At 38.5% G+C, this 19,013-nt stretch overlaps 1 protein-coding gene across 2 annotated transcripts in view; it reads left to right on the plus strand.

Moving 5' to 3' along the window:
- SLC38A4 (solute carrier family 38 member 4) overlaps positions 1-19,013 on the plus strand; it is a 68,527-nt gene that overhangs the window by 33,211 nt on the left and 16,303 nt on the right. For both annotated transcript variants that reach the window (XM_014786392.2, XM_087442514.1), the window contains 5 exons: positions 7,116-7,347; positions 11,474-11,564; positions 12,073-12,188; positions 15,309-15,382; positions 15,847-15,939. In XM_014786392.2, the coding sequence (XP_014641878.1) occupies positions 7,229-7,347; positions 11,474-11,564; positions 12,073-12,188; positions 15,309-15,382; positions 15,847-15,939 (493 nt within the window). In that variant the 5' untranslated portion in view covers positions 7,116-7,228. The remainder of the gene's footprint in view (positions 1-7,115; positions 7,348-11,473; positions 11,565-12,072; positions 12,189-15,308; positions 15,383-15,846; positions 15,940-19,013) is intronic.

Consider the following 19,013-nt stretch of genomic DNA (forward strand, 5'->3'; position numbering starts at 1 on the left):
GGCTGTTGGGAGCATTGAATGAGTTAATAGATGTGAAGCACTTTGAACAGTGTCTGGCGTGTGGTAAGTGCCATATGAGTGTTTGATATATATTTTTTTGATCCTGGGATTAGCATGTCTTACTGTGAATGAAATCAGTGAGGTTCCTATGAATAAGTTCAAAGTGAGACAGACTTTAACTGAAGCCCTCAAGACTACTGTCTATTCCTGTAACCCCCAGAGGGCTTAACGAAGTGAAGTGTAGAAAGCAGGAAGGAGAGAGTATTCCAGACACTGTGACCCAAAAGTTCAAATGGCCTGAGGTGGTAGAGAACACAGTGAGCTCTTGAAATGGAAAGAAGGCTAGTGAACCTAGAACAGCGAGGTGGGCAGGGTGTGGAAGGAGATGATACCAAAGAAATGGGTAGATCATATAGAACCTTGTGGGTATGTTGAGAATTTTAGACTTTATCCTAAGAGTAAACAGAAGACATTAAAGGGATGAATACTATGATCTAAGTTTGGTTTTAAAAGATCATTCTGGCTGTTGTGTGGAAGATAATTCCAGGGGAGTGTAGGCAGAAGAAGATTCAAGGACATCAATTAGTATTGTTGCAGTTGACAACGTAAGAAATGATGGTTGCATGGACAAGAGTGATGGGAGAAGAAATGGAAAGAAGTAGACTAACTTGAGAACTACTTTAGTTAGTTGTAAAATCTACCAGATTTTGTAAAAGACTGTATGTGAGGGACTGGTCTGGTGGCGTAGTGGTTAAGTTCACGCGCTATGCTTTGGCCGCCCAGGGTTGGCAGATTCGGGTCCCAGGCAAGGACCTACACGCTGCTCATCAAGCCAAAAAAAAAAAAAAAAAGACGGGGGGCTGGCTCGGTGGCTCAAGCTGTTAAGTACATGCACTCTGCTTTGGCGGCCCAGGGTTCACGGTTCGGATCCCAGGCGCGTACTGATGCACCGCTTGTCACGCAATGCTGTGGCAGCATCCCATATAAAGTAGAGGAGGATGGGCATGGATGTTAGCCCAGGTCCAGTCTTCCTCAGCAAAAAAAGAGGAGGATTGGCATTGGATGTTAGCTCAGGGCTGATCTCCTTCACAAAAAAAAAAAAAAAAAAAGACTGGATGTGGGGGTAAGAAAGAAAAATTTATAATAGAAGACGGTTTTGGTTTGAGTAGCTGGATAAATGGTGACAACATTCTTTGGATAGGAAATATTAGAAGAAAAGGAAACTGTCACAGGTTAGATTCTGGGCACACTGAATTTAAACTGATTTTGAGATATGCAAGACTATACATCTGTTAGGAGAAGCCTGGGCCAAAGATGTAGCTTGAGGAGTCTTTGGTATATGAAGTCTTGGGAGTAGACAGGAAGCAGGGGGGCTTGGGACCTAGCCTTGAGGAATTTAAGCAATAGAACTTCAAACAAAATGATACTTTTTCAAAGAACAAAACCACAAAAGTTCTGAAAAATAATAGTGGTGTCATCAACAAACAGAAGTTTAGAAGAATTTCTAGAAGCCAGAAAGCAGATAGAGCTGGAAAATCTGTGAAAGATAAAGCCAAGGTAAACCAGGGTAAGTGGGCTTTTGCCAGAGGGAGCCCGGGAGCAGCTCCAAGTTAAGTCAACATAGACAAAGAGAAGGCATGGATCGTGGGAAACCAGTGACCGGGTACTCCTCAAGGAACCTCAGCTGGGGGACATCTTGTTCTGTTTGGGCACAATTTTTGCCCATAGGATAAGGCTGTGATCTAGTCTATAAAGAAAGCCTGCGACCAGACTCCAGAATAGGTATTAGGGCCTTCACAGCAGACAAAGAGGAACAACAAGCAGGAATGGAAGCTCCACCAAGAGGAAAATAGATCACAGCATTTTGTTCCCAGAGGAACCTCTCCTAGAGTGTCCTAGAGACAGCTGTGTCCGGGAGCGGGCTTCTCCAGGATGCTCCACACACGGACAAGCTGCAGAGAAGCCACTCACACAGGACCCACAAGGGAACAACCCATTAGAGAAACGGGCCTGCACCATTTCAGAGAAACCCCAAGTACTAGCGTCTACGCTAACCAATATGCTCTTCATCCATAAATATGAACATAGGATTGCTAAGAATTTAAGGAAAACCAGCCGTATGAAAGAGAAGGGCCAAGATGAACACACAGAATAACTCTAGAAAAAATACATAATTTAGGGAACAAAAGGAGCTTTTGAAACTTCAATATCCTCAGGAAGATTTGAGAAAATATTTCATGTGTAAAACAAACAAAAAAGGTGATATGAAAAAGAGGAAGAACAAATAATTAGAAATTAAAAACATGATTGTGAAAAGTAATTAGTTGACAGGATGAAAAATAAAATGGATACAGCTTAAAAGTAAACTATGTTTTTCTACTCTACTCTGGATGCTTCCTTCTGCCTCCAAGTGTGTGGCATTTTTCCCACGTAGACCAATTGTCCCACACCAGCTGGGTGTCCTACAATTCCATTCAATTCTGACACTGTCTACCTGGAGTTAGCGTCAGATCCCGCAGGTTAAGGGGTCAATCCCACAAGACTGCCTGCACTTCGGATGCCAATGGTAAGTCCAGATCTCCTGTACTTCTGTCTGACTGGCTGTATAAATCAGGAGCTCCCACAACTCCCATCTCGGGTTTGATAATTTGCTAGAACAGTTTACAGAACTCAGGAAACAGTTTACTTACTGGATTACTGGTGTATTATAAAAGGATACAACTCAGGAACAGGCAGATGGAAGAAATGCATAGGACAAAGTACGGGGGAAGGGGCATGGAGCTTCCAAGTTTTTTCCTGGTGTGCCACCTTTGCTGCAACTCCTTGTGTTTACCATTGTGGAAGCTCTCCAAACTCCTTTGGTTAGTATTTTTTATGGAACCTTCATTACATAGGCATGGTTGATTAAATCATTGATTAACTCAACCTCCAGCCCCTCTTCCCTCCCTGGAGGTTAGGGGTGGGGCTGAAAGTTTCAACTCTCTAATCACCTGGTTTGTTCCCCTGGCAACCAGCCCCCAGAACCTTAGGGGCTTTCCAGAAGTCGCTGCATTAACAGAAACTCAGGTATGGTGGAAAGAGGTTTGTTAATAATAACAAAAGACGGTCCTTTGACCTTTATCATTCTAGAGCTATTTCAGGAACTGGGGACAAAAACCAAATATTTATTTATTGTATTACATTAGGAACTCTGTGCCAGGAACCAGGGATGAAGACCAAATATGTATTTCTTATCATATCACAGTATCACACAGCTGAAAATCATCTTTGTTATTCTGGACATGACATGGAGGAAATATCCCTGAATATTGAGTAATAAGACAAAGAGATGGAAAATAAAGGAAAAATTTTAGCAAAAATAGATCAAGAGGTCTAATAACTTGACTAATAAAAGTTTTAAAAGGAGTAAATACAGGAGAAGAAACAGTTTTAAAAATAACAGAACATTTTTCTGATCAGAAGAAAGATATAAGTCTTTTGACTGAATGGGCTCTCCACGTGCTGAGTAAGATGAATTTTAAAAACTACTCACATTTAGTTGCATCCTGGAGAAATTCCAGTTAATGAGAAAGAGAAAAATTCCAAAATCCTTTAGAAGAAAAAAATCAAATAAATGAAAATCAAACTCATCAGTAGAAGCTATAAATCAAGAAAAATGTCTTCAACATTATGAAGGAAAATGATTTTGAATCTAAAATTCAAGCAATCAACAAAGTTTGATGGCAAGGTAGAGACGTTTTCCAACATGAAACAACTCAGAAATTTTATTTACAAACATGGACTTATTGTGTGAAAAAAGTTATTCGAGGTAATATTTTAGCACAATGCAAAATGAATTGAAGAAGGGGGATGGAATGGCATTCAGGAAACATTGGTAGCTGAGTGAGACGCAGAGGGTGGAGAAGACACTGACAGCAAAAGGGCATGGAAAATTCACTCTCAAAGTTTTAGTAAGATAGGATTATATTTTATTTATTATGTAGTCAAATATACCACTTGCTTTTTAGAGCATACTATTTACACAATCATAATGTTGTAAATGCTGATTATTGGTTTTTAGTGTTTAGAAACAACCTATAGACAAATTACGAGAAATTTAATTATTTTACAGAATAGGATGAAAATATTATGAATCTCAGCATTGTGAAAATATTTCATTAACTAAAACTAAAATTAGAAGTGTGAGAGAAGGAAGGATAGAAAGAAGCAGGCTAATTTTCTTATCTCTCATTGGTACCATAGAGTTGATAAACCAAGTCAGAGGTTTTACTGAATAATTTGAATTTAGAATGACTAACTTTGAAGAACTAAAAACAGAAACTGTCATTAGCGGTTGCTGCTGGGAAGTGAAACTGGTGCTAGGTGATGGGTGGGAGAAACCTTTGTACCCATTTAATACAAGTTTCTATTTTTTCTTTTAACCATATGCATGTCTTACTTCTATTTTCTCTGGTGGCTTTAACAGTTTTCTCTTTATCTTTGAGGTTATACACTTACACTACCTTGTATTAATAAATATATTCATTTTTATTCCTCCCACTTGAAGCATTGCGTCCCTTTTTTTAAAACCTGAGAATTACTAACATTTTCCCATTCTGGACAACTCTTTGCCATTCTGTCTTTCCATTTTGTCTCCCTAGTCTCACAGTTCTGTTCTATTAGAAAGACTATTAGAGTATATTTGAACTTCTTCTTCTTTTTTTTTTTTTTGGTGAGGAAGATTAGCCCTGAGCTAACATCTGTTGCCAATCCTCCTCTTTTTGCTGAGGAAGATTGGCCCTGGGCTAACATCCCTGCCCATCTTCCTCTACTTTATATATGCCATGCCTGCAACAGCATGGCTTGGTAAGTGGTGCATATGTTCGAGCATGGGATCCGAACCTTCGAACTCCAGGCTGCCAAAGCAGAGCATGCGAAATTAACCACTATGCCATCGAGCCGGCCCCTGAACTTCTTATTATTGTTCTTTCCCTCCCCATGTTTCTTAACTTCTTCATATTTTTCTTTCTTTCTCTCTTTGTGATATAATTTGAGTGATTTCCACAGATCTGTCTTCCAGTTTCATTACTCTCCCTTTAGCTGAGTTTTCTTTATTTCAATGACTATATTTTTTTTTAGAATTCCTTTTTTGGCTTTTGTTCAAGCTAGCCTGATCTTCTTTTACAATGTTCTTATTCTATGGATATTTCTTATTTTGAATCTTTTTATTACTCTTTGTTATATTAATTTTAGTCCCTTTTGAATTGCTTCGCTATCTGTAGTTACTCAGGCATGAATCTTATCATTTCTTATGCCTAACGACACTCATCCTAATGAGTTTCCATGTGTGTTTTGTAACTTTTGTAATTCAGAGTGTGAGCTCATCTCAAGTGTGAGTTGCCCTCCATAGATGTGCTGCTGCAGCACTGGATTGTGGAGGCATTCCCATGCAGTTGTTTCATATTTGTCATGGGATTTGTGGATTTCATGAGTTACAGAGCAATTTTTATGTTAATTTCTCTGCTCAGGATTTCCTTACCAAATGGGTAGTGCACATTCCAGAACCATACCTTCCAAGAATGATGGTGTTTCTATGAATACAGTAGTCCCTTCTTATCCACAGTTTTACTTTCTGCAGTTTCAATTGCCTGTGGTCAACCGTGGTCCAAAAATATTAAATGGAATATTCCAGAAATAAGCAATTCATAAGTTTTAAATTGCACACCATTCTGAGTAACATGATGAAATCATATACCATCCCACCTGGGACATGAATCATCCCTTTGTCCAGCATATCCACACTGTATGCACTACTATCCATTAGTCACTTAGCAGCCATCTGGGTTATCAGATTGACTGTCACGGTATCACAGTGCTTGTGTTCAAGTAATGCTTATTTTACTTAATAGTGGCCCAAAGTGCACGAGTCGTGAAGCTGACAATTCAGATATGCCAAAGATTAGCCATAAAATGCTTACTTCAAGTGAAAAAGTGAAAGTTCTCAACTTAAGAAAAAAAATTGTATCCTGAGGTTGCTCAGATCAACGGCAACTTTTATTACAGTACATTGTTATAATTGTCCTATTTTATTATTAGTTATTGTTGTTAATATCTTACTGTGCCTAATTTATAAATTAAACTTTATCATAGGTATGTATGTATAGGACAAAGCATAGTGTATATGAGGTTCGGAACTATCTGTGGTTTCAGACATCCCCTGGGGGTCTTGGAACATATCCCCCATGGATAAGAGGGGACTACTGTATAATGGTTCAACAAGAATTGTATGATTTTAATAGTAAAAATTTTGGAAAAAATTGTATCAACAAAATATAATGGATTCAAAGAATTTTTTTTACACAATGCCAGTCCACCCCTTCTCCCTTTACAATTGAGGAAAATGACATCCAAAAAAGTTAAAGAACTTGTGCTGAGATCTGATGAATTAGACAAAGCAGAGCCTAAAATCTAGATCTCTTTGTTGTTAAAATGCATTTTAATTTTATATGGATGGTGACTGACGCTGATTCAAAGATAAACCTGTACTTCCTTTTGTTACTATTTTTAACTTTGGCTTCATGACCCAAGTGCCTAAAGGTGGTTCCCTAAGCCTGATCCTACCCTATGTTGCATGTTATCAAGCATTGTGGTGGTGTTAATTCTTTCATGCCCAATTAACGGATTAAAGTAGTAATTCTCTTGTGTTACTGCTAGTAGAGACACTGATAGATTCTGTCTTGGCAGATCTTCCTTAATCAACAATTTACTTTTGTTGCCATTTCTTTTAATTCATGCAATCTGCTTACAAATACCTGAAGCTTCTTGAAGACTGCTGCCAGGTCTTAAGTTTTATTTTTTTTCTCCCCATGGTGACTAGCAAAGTACTTTCCATGTTCCTATACATAGGCACTCTACAAATATCTGCTGACTTGGCAATTTATTAATAATTTTCCTTCTTCTCCATTTTCCATTCTTGAATTGGGTAAAGGAACCTTTCCAGACATATGTATGTGAAATTTTCAAGAGTTTACTTCCTTTGTGTGCTTTTACAGAGACGATACTCAAAGTAGGTGATTCATATTCATTTATCTCATTTAAAGAAAGTCATAATGATTTATTTTGTGTTCTGTTTGCAGAACAGAGTGTTCTGAACATCAACACAACGTGGCAGGAACCTTAAGCTGAAGGTACAGTATCTTGTTTACACTGAAGGAGCTTGTGTGTGGACAAGAGAGCGCTGACAGCTCAAATGGATCCCATGGAACTGAGAAATGTCAACATCGAACCTGATGATGAAAGCATCGGCGGAGAAAGCGCTCAAGATAGCTACACCAGGATTGGAAATTTAGAAAAGGCAGCAATGAGCAGGTATGGGGTTAAAAATGACAAGGTTCCATGGAAAAATAAGAGAGTTTTCTGGATGTGAAAAACAAGATTTTTGTCAGGAAGAATTGGATTTATTACCAATCGGAGAGAGAACAATGACATTGATGTTAACACATCAACTCTCCGATCCTGATGTACACGTTATTATATCATTATTACATGTCAATCCTTTGTGTGACTAATTTAGAATCGAGGTTACAGGATTCTTGTCCCCATTAATAATGTAGATTAACTAATTTTAGTAGCCTATCACTCGTATTACCTTTTGGACTATTCGCTCTCAGCTTCCTCTTCCTTTGACTGCCCTTTTAATGTTGCTGCATCTCATTCTTCTGTAGGGATTCTTTTCTCACTGGAAGTGTCCTATGAGCAAGCTCATTCACAACTCTCATGGCTTCACCCACTGAACATATGCCATGTCTTCAGCCTGTTAGACTTCTCAACTGAATTTCAGATCATTATATCCAACTGTTTACTACACATCTCTACTGGATGACTTGTGTGTCTGAACTGCCTCATTTATAAAGTCAAACTTGTAATGTCTAATGCTGAGCTCCTATAATTCCCTTCAATATCTGCTCCTCCTCCAGTAATCCTCATCTTGGTGAAAGTCACCACTATCATTCAGCAACTCATTCAAAAGATCCTAGGTGTCAACTTTGACTCATTCCTTCCCCCAAACCACACGTCTATTGTTTGATTATATCCAGTTCGTTCTACCTCATTAGTGTTTCAAATCCATACTCTTCTCTGTATCTATTCTGTTGCCATCTTACTTTAGGCCCTCATCATCTGTCACCTGTCTATTAGAACAGCCCAGATTTGTCTCCTTGTCTTACCTTTTGCTCTCTTCCAACTAGACCTCCACATCCCTACAAAAGTAATCTTTCATAACTGCAAACTGATTCGTACTCCATCCCTGGGTAAAGCCTTTCAGTGGCTCCCCATTAACTCTAAGGTAAAGACTAGACTATCCATTGCTTGGCATGTAAGGCCCTTCATGTTCTGTGCCTGACCTAGCTCTCCTCTCCTACCTCTTGCCCTGCTCCCTGTTTGTACCCTCTTCTCTAGCCTTGTGGAGCCACTCACAGCTCTCTGCGCCTTCACTCATTCTGCTCTGTCTGCCGCGAGTGCCCTCTTTTAGTATCATTCTCCCACCTTCCCCTTTCTCTCTATTAACACTTCTCATCCTTCAAGACTCAGCTTAATGTCAGGTCTCCTGCTAAGCCTTCCTCCAGGTGCACTCCCTCCTTTGTGCACCCTCTCTCTGTCCAGATGTTCATCATGTCACTACAACAGGTTAATGGCCTCTGTGATCCCAACACATATCACAGTGCCTGGTACATAGTAGGTGCATGATAGTTATTTGATAAGTAAATTAATTTCTCACAAAATGTTATGTAACACAAATTATGCATGACTTAGGACGTGCAGAAGTGAATTTTTGACCAAATCTAGACCTCAAATTGAGAATATTATCCTCAAACAAGGACGTCTCGTTTCATTCATCACATCCAGGAAAGGCCCATCAGGAGGAAGCACTGTTCTTCCTCCAAGGGAGCAATGCAGTAAACTTTAGTGTAGTCGGACTAGAGAGACTGTGGAGATGTAAATCACGTCGTCTTCTAGGTTGGGCGACTCTTGAGGAGGCACAATATGGTAGAACCCAGGGCTCTGGAATCTTCAGAGTAGTTGCCTGACTTTGGAGAAGTTATTTATCTTTTTGGGGGCTTCAGTGGAAAACGCAGAATCACAAACTAGTACCTACTTCCCTGCGGATTAAATGAGTACCTGGAGGACAGAGGAGACTCAGTGAACTTTTGTTCTCTCTCCTCCACTTCATCACCCCTAGTAAATCCATCGAATCTGAGGGCTCGTTTGTTTCTGAGAAGGATGCATACAGATATGAGCTCTGCAGAAGTGGCCAAGCTGAAGGGGACACTGTCCCCAAAACAGTTTTACAGTCTTTGATTTGGTCCTCTAAAAGCCACAGTGGAAAGAGCAAGAATGCTTTTGTTAAGCTTCATGTAATGTTTTCTGGATCACTTACAGTCACTTAGCTTTTAACTCCTCACTCAAACACGAGTCATCATTTTGCAATTTTATAATCACTTTAAAAAATGAGTTTTGTTTATGTTTGCGTTGGATTGATCCCTAAAATGTAAATTTTTGGGAAATTCAACATAATGCATTTATTTGGAATCATTACACTTATGTTTTCAATACATGCTGGGTTTGATATCAAAACATTTCAGACACTGGGGACATTCCTCATGTATTTTATACAATCTTGGCATGTTTTATGACTGCAACTCATCTCATGCCAAAATAAGAACATGCAAATGCCTCAAAAAAGAAAATCTATTTACTTTCACATTCTAAATTTTCAAAACTACTCATGAACTAAAGGATTCTAGTTTATTGATTAAAGTAAAAAAGAGAATGTTGAACATTCCAGAGTTTAAATCCAGATGACATTTTTGTTTTTATAATCCTTAGGCCTATTTTAGGCTCCATTTCATCTTATTGTCCACTATGAACACTAAGTACCAGTCTCCACATAGCAAGTATATTAACTACAGACTATTAAAATAAAGCACAAAAAGGAAGGGGGAGTGGAGTACAGAGATGGACGAAAGCAGCATCTGAGAGCCTTATGCTTCCTACCAGAAATAGGAGGAGAATGTCAGGAAATGTGCCTAACTTGTACACTGTCAGGTTCTAGAAACCCACTGCTTGGGTTCTAGAAAAGCACATAAAATTTTGTGATTTTTGTCTGCTGGTTCTGTCTACAACTCGTATTATTCTCTATTCTCAAAAAAGGAACCTTGTTATCCCTCTTTCTCACAAGATATTTTCAGGATTAGCTCCTATTATAAAAGATAATTTGTACAAATCTCTTATAACAATTATTTTCCACTTTTTTATTCCTAAGAGTTATTTTAATCAAACACTTTCCAATTATTTGATCTTACTCTCTCACGCAAGAAATGCCCTAAAAATTGCAATCTATCTAATTATAAAGCACTTTAAAGATGCATACATAGTTGAACATTTCATATAACGAAAAGAAAGCCTGTGTGATATTTTGCAGTGTCAGAATGCAATAGTGGAAGCGGGACTCATTAGTCAAGCCTTTTGGAAGTGTGGCTGGTGCTAGATCCGTATCCTCAAAGCGCCTGGCACGTGCTGCGGGAGCCGACCAGTACAGAAAGGGAGTGCACAGCTTCCAGCCTCTGCCCAAGCAGACCACGATCACGGGGTTCCGTGGATAGTGACATTTTAAAGTCTCACTTCCATCCCAACTCCTCTACTAATTCATTGGGTTTCTTTAATATTTTTCTTGGTTTTCTCCATTGTCTAATAACCCAAGTACTCTTTCAGAGTAGTTAAAAAACACACACTCACGTACGAAAACAACCTAACATAATACAGAGATACCACTGAACTACTTTCTAGCAAGTGATATGTGAATAAACAGGTGGAGCCAAAAAAGGGGAAAATACCAGCTACAGGGCCCTGCCTGGGACTGCAGGGTGCTGTGGCAGACCCTAGACTTGCAGTCTGGTGGGTGTGGGCATGCTACTTCACCTTTCTGAGCCACAGTTGCCTCATCTTTAGAGTAGAGTTCCTCTCATGGGGATATTTGAGCATTAAATGACAGGAGGATCACAGCACATAGGCACTTAATAAATATTTCTTGGATTAATAAAATCATCTGATTATGGTGTGTTAGTAGTTGAGAAAACTCAGTCACTGCTCTGTACCCTTTCTTTGGAAGGGCTCAAAATGGGAACAAAATTAGCTCTGATTATTCTTTCTGGCGTAGTTAATGTGGGAAGAAAAAGTGGCTTAAAAATGATCCCAACTAAAAAAATATTTTCTTCCTTCATTACTTCCTCCAACCCTTCCTCCCAAAGTACATTCATAAATGGGTCTCAGGTGTTGGTCTGGAAGGAACACTAGTATGTAGAAAAAAGAGTTTTAGGTGTCTTGTTTTTCCTTCCCTAATTCAGTTACTTAGATCACCTGAAACATAAATATAATTCAGAGCATTTACTTAGATGTTTTTATGTTCTTGTTTTCCTTTTTTTGTGTGTGCATTCAGTCAATTTGCTAATGAAGATGATGAAAGTCAGAAGTTCCTGACAAATGGATTTTTGGGGGAAAAGAAGCTGGCAGATTATGATGATGAACATGTAAGTGAATCTCTGCTGTCGGGCAGTAAACAGGACTTGAGGGTGTCTGATCTACCTAGGTCTCTGCAGGAAAACAATGTCACTGAAATTTTCCAAGCCTTCATCAGCACATTCTCTGTTTATTCAGGCCCTTACTGGAATAAGGGCTTGTTTTTCCTGTTCGCCATATGGCTGTATAAATCATTTATGAAATTTATTTGTTTTTTTGGAGAAATCATTCTAACCCAAATGTAATCTGCAATCATACATGCTTTCCCTTCTTTGTGTTACTTGACCTGTATTTTTTATTTTTACCAAAATCCCTGCTGAAACCAAGAGCTACATTCCATTGAAAATCACACGCTTTTATTGAAATTGAGTAATGGCTTTTAGTCACTGTGATTTTATCTTAGTCTTCTATTTTAGACCATAATCTCCTCTAAAAGAGATAATGTGAGAAAAAGAATAACCCAAAAAAGGTTCATCCTTTGGCAAATATTTGTTTATAATGCATCCCTTTTTCTTCAAGCATCCTGGAACCACGTCCTTTGGAATGTCTACATTCAACCTGAGTAATGCCATCATGGGTAGTGGAATCTTGGGCCTGTCCTACGCCATGGCCAACACAGGGATCATACTTTTTATGTAAGTGAATGGACACATCTGCATTTGATTCAAAGGTTGTGCGTATCTGGTGTTCTTTCAACTCACAATCTGAAGTTTGATCTTTGTGAACAGGAATAATCTGAGAAAGTATTAGCATATTGCTCTTGCTTTCAGATAAAACAGCAACCTGAGGAATAGTCAAAGCAGTCTAATCATAGTACTTGTTCAACCAACCGGCCCTAACCCAACGGCAGAAAGTCTATGTGCTGAATCACCAGAAGTGCTGGAGCAGCGCCCCCTGCCCGCCAGGCCATAGGAACCATTTTACACAGTAATTCATTGTTCAGTGGATGCTTAAAATAATATGGTGATCTTTCCCAGAAGCAAATCTGACATTATCCCACTCTTAGGAAAAAGACCCTATCCCAAACCAGGCCTACAGATCCCTGCGTTCCCTCATCCCATCTCATGCCCCATCCCTTGTGTCCCTGGGCACCAGACATGCTGGGCACACTAGTCTTCTCTCCATCCTGTGCAGGTGCCATGTTCCCTTGCACCATAGGGCCTTTGCACATGATCTTGGAATCCTTTTTCCTTTTCCTTTTCGTCTAGTTAACTCCTCAAACCTCAGCTCAGCCTCACCTCAGTGCTGCCTTCCCTGACCTCCATGACTGGGCCAGACCACCTTATTGTACACTCACCAGTATTTTTTTTTTTTTTATGAGGAGGATCAGCCCTGAGCTAACATCCGATGTCAATCCTTCTCTTTTTTGCTCAGTAAGATTGGCCCTGCACTAGCATCCGTGCCCATCTTCCTATACTTTACATGGGACGCCACCACAGCATGGCTTGACAAGTGATGCGTGGGTGCACGCCTGGGATCAGAACCTGCGAATTCCGTCCGCCAAAGCCGAGTGCGCGCACGTAACCTCTGTGCCACCAAGCCAGCCCTACACTCACTAGTTTTAATATTTTAGTGCAGTTGTCTGATTCATTTGGTTAATGTCTGTCTCCCTTGCCAGACTATAATCTCCAGAGATTTGAGCCCATGTCTGTTTTTACTCACCACATGCCTGTATCCCTAAGACCTAGCACAGTGCCTGGCACAGAGAATATTTGCAGAGTGGCGGAAGCTTATTCCTAAACCTATGCACTTTAACCAAACTCGGTCAAATGTTGCCTAAGGGTAGCAGCGTCACATAGCTGACCCGGAGGGTGGATGCCGCATCGTCTGTGACAGACAGGCACAGACATTTGTGTGCATTACATATGGCCTGGTATTTTCCAAGACACAGTTGGCAGCAGTGGAATTCTTCACAGAAATAAAGTCTGATGTTAGGCATCTGTGTGAATGCAGATCACAATCCCTAATGCAATGCTGGAGAGTTAAATAACTGTCTAAGAATGCAGCATTTATATTATAAATGTACACTATTTATGTTCTGAGCACCACTTATGATTAGATAATCACACAGCTATTTGAGGGCTAAGGATTAGGCAGGACTATAAATATTTATATTGTGTTAGTGCTTTATATTGTGTCAGTGCTTTTTCAGTGTTTTAGGTATAATATTTTTTAGCTGAATGGGTTTTTATATCAACTTTGCTTTTATAAACCATATTTGAAATAAGCTAGTTTTTTTTCTTCTTTGAATCTTAATAGCTAAAGATGTATTCATATATGTATTTGTACCCTTTTGTAATGTACATTATCTCTCAGACAAAAAGACTGCCTTCTCCTTATTAATTATACATACCATTCAAATAATTAGGGAGTTATCATAGGTCACTGATGAATAGAAAAAAATACACTTCCCCCAATCATAGAGCCACAGATCATTCTCATGGGAGGAGAATATTCCACTTTTAAAACCGAGGGCCTTACTTCAGGCCTATAACCATGTAGCACATTAATTTGGCCCAAGCAATTAAATTGCTAGACATCATGGATATGTGTCTTATATCCCTGTAGCACAGACTGGATCAGCTATCTCTTTTAGTTCATAGCAAGTGACAGAGGATTTGATTGGTTTTAGTTTTAGTATTTTCTGCCAAAGCAAGTCTATGCTTGGAATACAGGGAATACTCATTATTTTTCCAGGGAACAAAATTATGTAATCTAAATTACATAATTCTTTAAAAACAGGTAAATTCATAAGGCATATGGAAAAATATATGAATAAGTCATTGATTAGACAGCTCCGGCAAACATATTTTATGGAAAATAAGAGCACAATATAGCGAGGACAGTTATAAAATTTTTAACTCCTGGTCCAAATGTACATTTACAACATTGACTTCATCAGGAATTACCAAAGAATTAGATCGATTGTGGGGAAATTGTTTAGCGTGCTCTCACTATGTAAAACAGACATAGAATAAGATTTGTTTTGAATTTCAGGTAAAGTTTAGTATTGTTCCAAAATTTATTATATAGATGCTTCTATCTACACTTTTGTTTTTGCTCTCCAATTCTTGTTTTTGGAGAAACACTGATCGCCATGTACGTGAAGAGACCACACCTGCCTATGGACACGTGGAGGGTCCCAAACCAGAAATGATTCTTTCTGAATACAACAAAGGAATTTTCCTGCATCCTATATTTACTTCTCTCTGCTTCTCTGTTACACAGGCGGTTGCCTGACCCTCTGGTTCACAAGGTGTCTTGTCATCTAATGTGAAGGATCGGTAGTAATGGAGCTCAGATTCTGCATGCTTTGGCTTCTGTATTTCTAGATTTTAGATTAAGGTTTAGTCAGACTATTGAAAAGTCCTTCAATTATAAATGTTGATGCATATATCATGCAAATATGATGGCATATACCAATAGGTTGGGTAAGTAGATACAGTGTTCGCTCATTTGCTATACATTTAGCGTCTAAATTATGAACCAGATGCTACTACTGGGTCACGCTAAAAAAAAGATATGTTAGGAAATTCAGGTAGTAGCTTTTGGCACATAAAATATGGCAAATTCCAGTTTGTGACATTAAAGATGTGTGGAGTTCCGAAAAGAATTTCTCAGCTTCCCCTAAATCCACATACTTTTGGAAAGATAATGATTGAAAAGATCAATGTGATACTCTACTGGAACATCTAACATTATTATGTCTTATTTGTTATAGAAACTTTATTTTCAACTCTCTATTCCCTCCACAGAATCATGCTGCTTGCTGTGGCAATATTATCACTCTATTCAGTTCACCTCTTATTAAAGACTGCCAAGGAAGGAGGTACGCTACTCCTTAAGTTCAAGATGTTCTATTTTGATTTTCGTCAAAGGGGATTTCAGTCTACAGCTCCATAACTATAGGATGATTTTGTCAATTTCGCTTCTCATTTTCTTCTGACCCCAACGACATGGTCTCTCAATGTTTTTAGTTATTTGGGCAACTGAGAGGAGTGAAAGTCAACTGGCTCAGGTTGAAGCCAAATAGAAAAAGAGATTTTTGGTGGATGATGCAAATAACAGTTTTGACTTGCTGCATGGAGCTAACATGAATGAAGCCATTGCTTCTTGTTGGGAGAATATTTTAACATCTTTCATACTGGTTTTTGAGATTGGATCTTCTGGGATTATAATTTCTGTATGGTCTTTATTTACACGTTTGAGACTCCAGTGTGGAATTATATTTAGAGAAGTACTTTAGTCATTAAAATAATCTTTTTAACAAGGATATTTTATCTTTGATTGTAGGGTCTTTAATTTATGAAAAATTAGGGGAAAAAGCATTTGGATGGCCTGGGAAAATTGGAGCTTTTATTTCCATTACAATGCAGAACATTGGAGGTAAGGGGATATAGCTTTTGATACACTGCTTAAACTTTCCTAAAGAATGTTCAATAAATAAGAAAACTGTTATGGTAATAAACAAGCACTTTAAATACAGGAAAATATCTGCTTTACAATTCCTAAATTTACGAAATAAATTTTCTTAAATAGATTTTCTGTTTCCCCTTAATTAAAAATAGCAATATCTATGAATGAAATACTCTATAAAACCCAACCAATTGAATTCTAGAATTAAAATATAGAATAAAACCTTTCTGGATTTCAAATGCTATTATGGATTTAATTATTACCTTTCAAAATTAAAGCATTAGTGTTTATTTCTGTCATTGCCAGAACAGTTGATGTGTCATATGTACGATTGAATTTATTTCATAAAATTTAAAATTAAGTGTCTGAGGGGCATAGCCAAATTTTGGGGTACTTGAGACATGAGCTTGCACAGAGCCAACCCATTGGAGACTGTCCCTAGAATTGGCTAAGGCAAAGATCTAGCTAGGCATCAGAAGTCCCTAGACCCATATTTCAGATGTCCCACTGGCTACATCCTCTTGCAGAAGCCAGACTGTATCCCCACATAGTGGCACTTATTTCCTCAACTACTTGCTTCTTCCCCAAACCTGCTATTCTATTCCTCTGTTCTTTCTTCTCTCAGTGAATGATACCAGCAGCATCCAGTTTCTTAAGCCAGAAATCTGGGTGTCAGCCTAAGCTTTTCCCTTTCTCCCTAACCTTGAACATCCAGTCAAATACCAACTCCTGTCCATTCTATCTTGTACTTGTCACTTGAATCTCTCCTCTCCTTCTGTTCTCACCACTACAGTTCAGGTGATCACCATTTCTAGCTCAGACTGTTGCAGGAGCCTTCCAACTGGTCCCCCTGCCTTGAACATCCCCTGCTCCCATCTCTAATTCATCTTCCAGATTCACTTTCTCAAATTCAAAGCAATTCTCATTTCTCCTGTGCGTAAAATTCTTGAGTGTATCCTCGTTATTTTCTAGTAAAATTTAAACTCTTTGTCCTGACACATAAGGCTCTTCATCATCTTTCCTCTCCCTACCTTTCTGATACCTTTCCTACCAACCTCCATGTCTATCATCCATCTATCTATCTGTCTATCTCTCTCTCTCTCTCTATGTATCATCTATCTATCATCTATCCATCTATCTATCATCTATTTCTACCCATCATCTATCACTATCATCTCTCTCTGTCTATCATCTATCTATCTATCTATCCCCTATGTGTCCTGTGTCATACCATAACAAACTGTATTCAGTTCCCCTGCTCTTGTGTCTTGCATCCCTAACACACACACACGCACACATTCTCTCTCATGGGTGCGTGCACGCACTTTCTGTTTGCTCACACAATCCATCACTTCTCTAGGCAAGTAGGTAGCAGTTCCTCTGGGCTCCCTTGGCCCTGTTGGTATGTATCTGGTCTGTTACTGTTTTTAAAAAGATATGTTAAAACTCTTGAATAGAGAATAGACTTTTGGAGGCTGATGTACCTGAACTTGAATCTGTTTCTGTCACTATCTCTGACCTTGGAAAAATCAGCTTACTCCTCCGAACCTAATTTTTCCACCTATGAAAATGAGAGTAATATCTCATCCTCAGAAGTTCATTATGAGGATGAAACACGATAACATACTGCGCATAATAAGGGTTCAGTTCATGGTTCCTTCCTCCCTGGTTCTCGGACTCAATATCCATGTCTCTGGAGCCTTCCTGATAATTTGTTAAATGGGTATTTTTATAATTATAAAACAAAAATCTGCTAATTGTGAAAAGCTAAAACATTACGTAAATACGTAAGTTACAAAGAAATGTTTATGTAAGTCACCCTTAGAAATAACTACTCCAGGTTTTCCTCTATGCCAAATTTAACAAATATACTATTACTGATAAAATTGGATCATCTTATAAAACTGATTTGCAGCTTACTTTTTTATTTAACAATATGCCTTGAGTGTATTTGCATACTATTCTTTTTAATGGCTTTCAAGTTTTCCGTTGTACAAATGTACTGTAATTGGTTTACTGAAGCCCTCAGTGATGAACAGTTGGATTGTTCCCAGTTATTCACTTTTACAAATGATGCTGCAATAAATAAACTTGCACAGAGATCTTGCAAGGAGGTAACCCTTTTTGATAAATAAAATCACTGGAGTTATCTAGAATTTCTGAAATGCAGCAATTCCTTTAATAACCTTTATCCTGATAACCAACTATTCCTGCTCCTGATAATGGATAGTTGGTAAGCAGATAAATAAAATCCAGCCATATCTTAATGATTTGTTTTTATTTCTTTTCATATTTTTATATATTAAGACTGTAATACCTGGGTAGAATTTGACAGTAACACCAAGATTGTTTCATTAATTTTACTGGTTTAGGGCCACAAGCATATAAATCCCCTCCCCCACCAAATAGACTGTTGTAATTTACTTGTTTGGACAACTGAAATAATGGGACATACACGTATTTAGCCCTGAACCCGACAGGCTGAGTGGCAACAGCACTGTCTGCTGCTCAAAGTGTAGCTATTGTTATGCTTCTAAATAATGAAATAAACTGAAAAGTGGATTCTGGATCAAACCACACACAAATGAAAAAAGTGTGGCTTTAAGAGGCAGTAAGACGAAATTTCGTACACCTTCCCTGAAAATGCTCTCACTTTGGTTACTCTATATGATTAGTGGTTATCTTGACCTAAGGCAAATCACTTGTATTTCTGTATTTAGCAATTCACACTTAGAACGTTTTTCTCATTCCCCTGAAAAATTAACCTTTACCACCATTATTAGCAGAATAATGTTGACATTACTCAGACAAGTCTGGATTATTCTGAATTTCAAAGACCAAACACATTAACAGCAGTGACATCACTGAAAGTCAGCAATTAATAGCTCTAAAATTGAATGGTACTGCGCTGAGCCAGTTCATCAGAAATATCTCCTCTGTTTACGCTCTGTAAGATTTAGCGTTAGCCAAGGCCTTTGTAAAGATTAACCAAATAATGTTTACAGAAGACACATCAAGTATTGTAAAAAATCACTTCACTTCAC

This window comes from Ceratotherium simum, chromosome 17 (genome assembly GCF_057802395.1).
Source record: "Ceratotherium simum simum isolate JZ-2026a chromosome 17, ASM5780239v1, whole genome shotgun sequence".
NCBI classification, from domain to species: domain Eukaryota; kingdom Metazoa; phylum Chordata; class Mammalia; order Perissodactyla; family Rhinocerotidae; genus Ceratotherium; species Ceratotherium simum.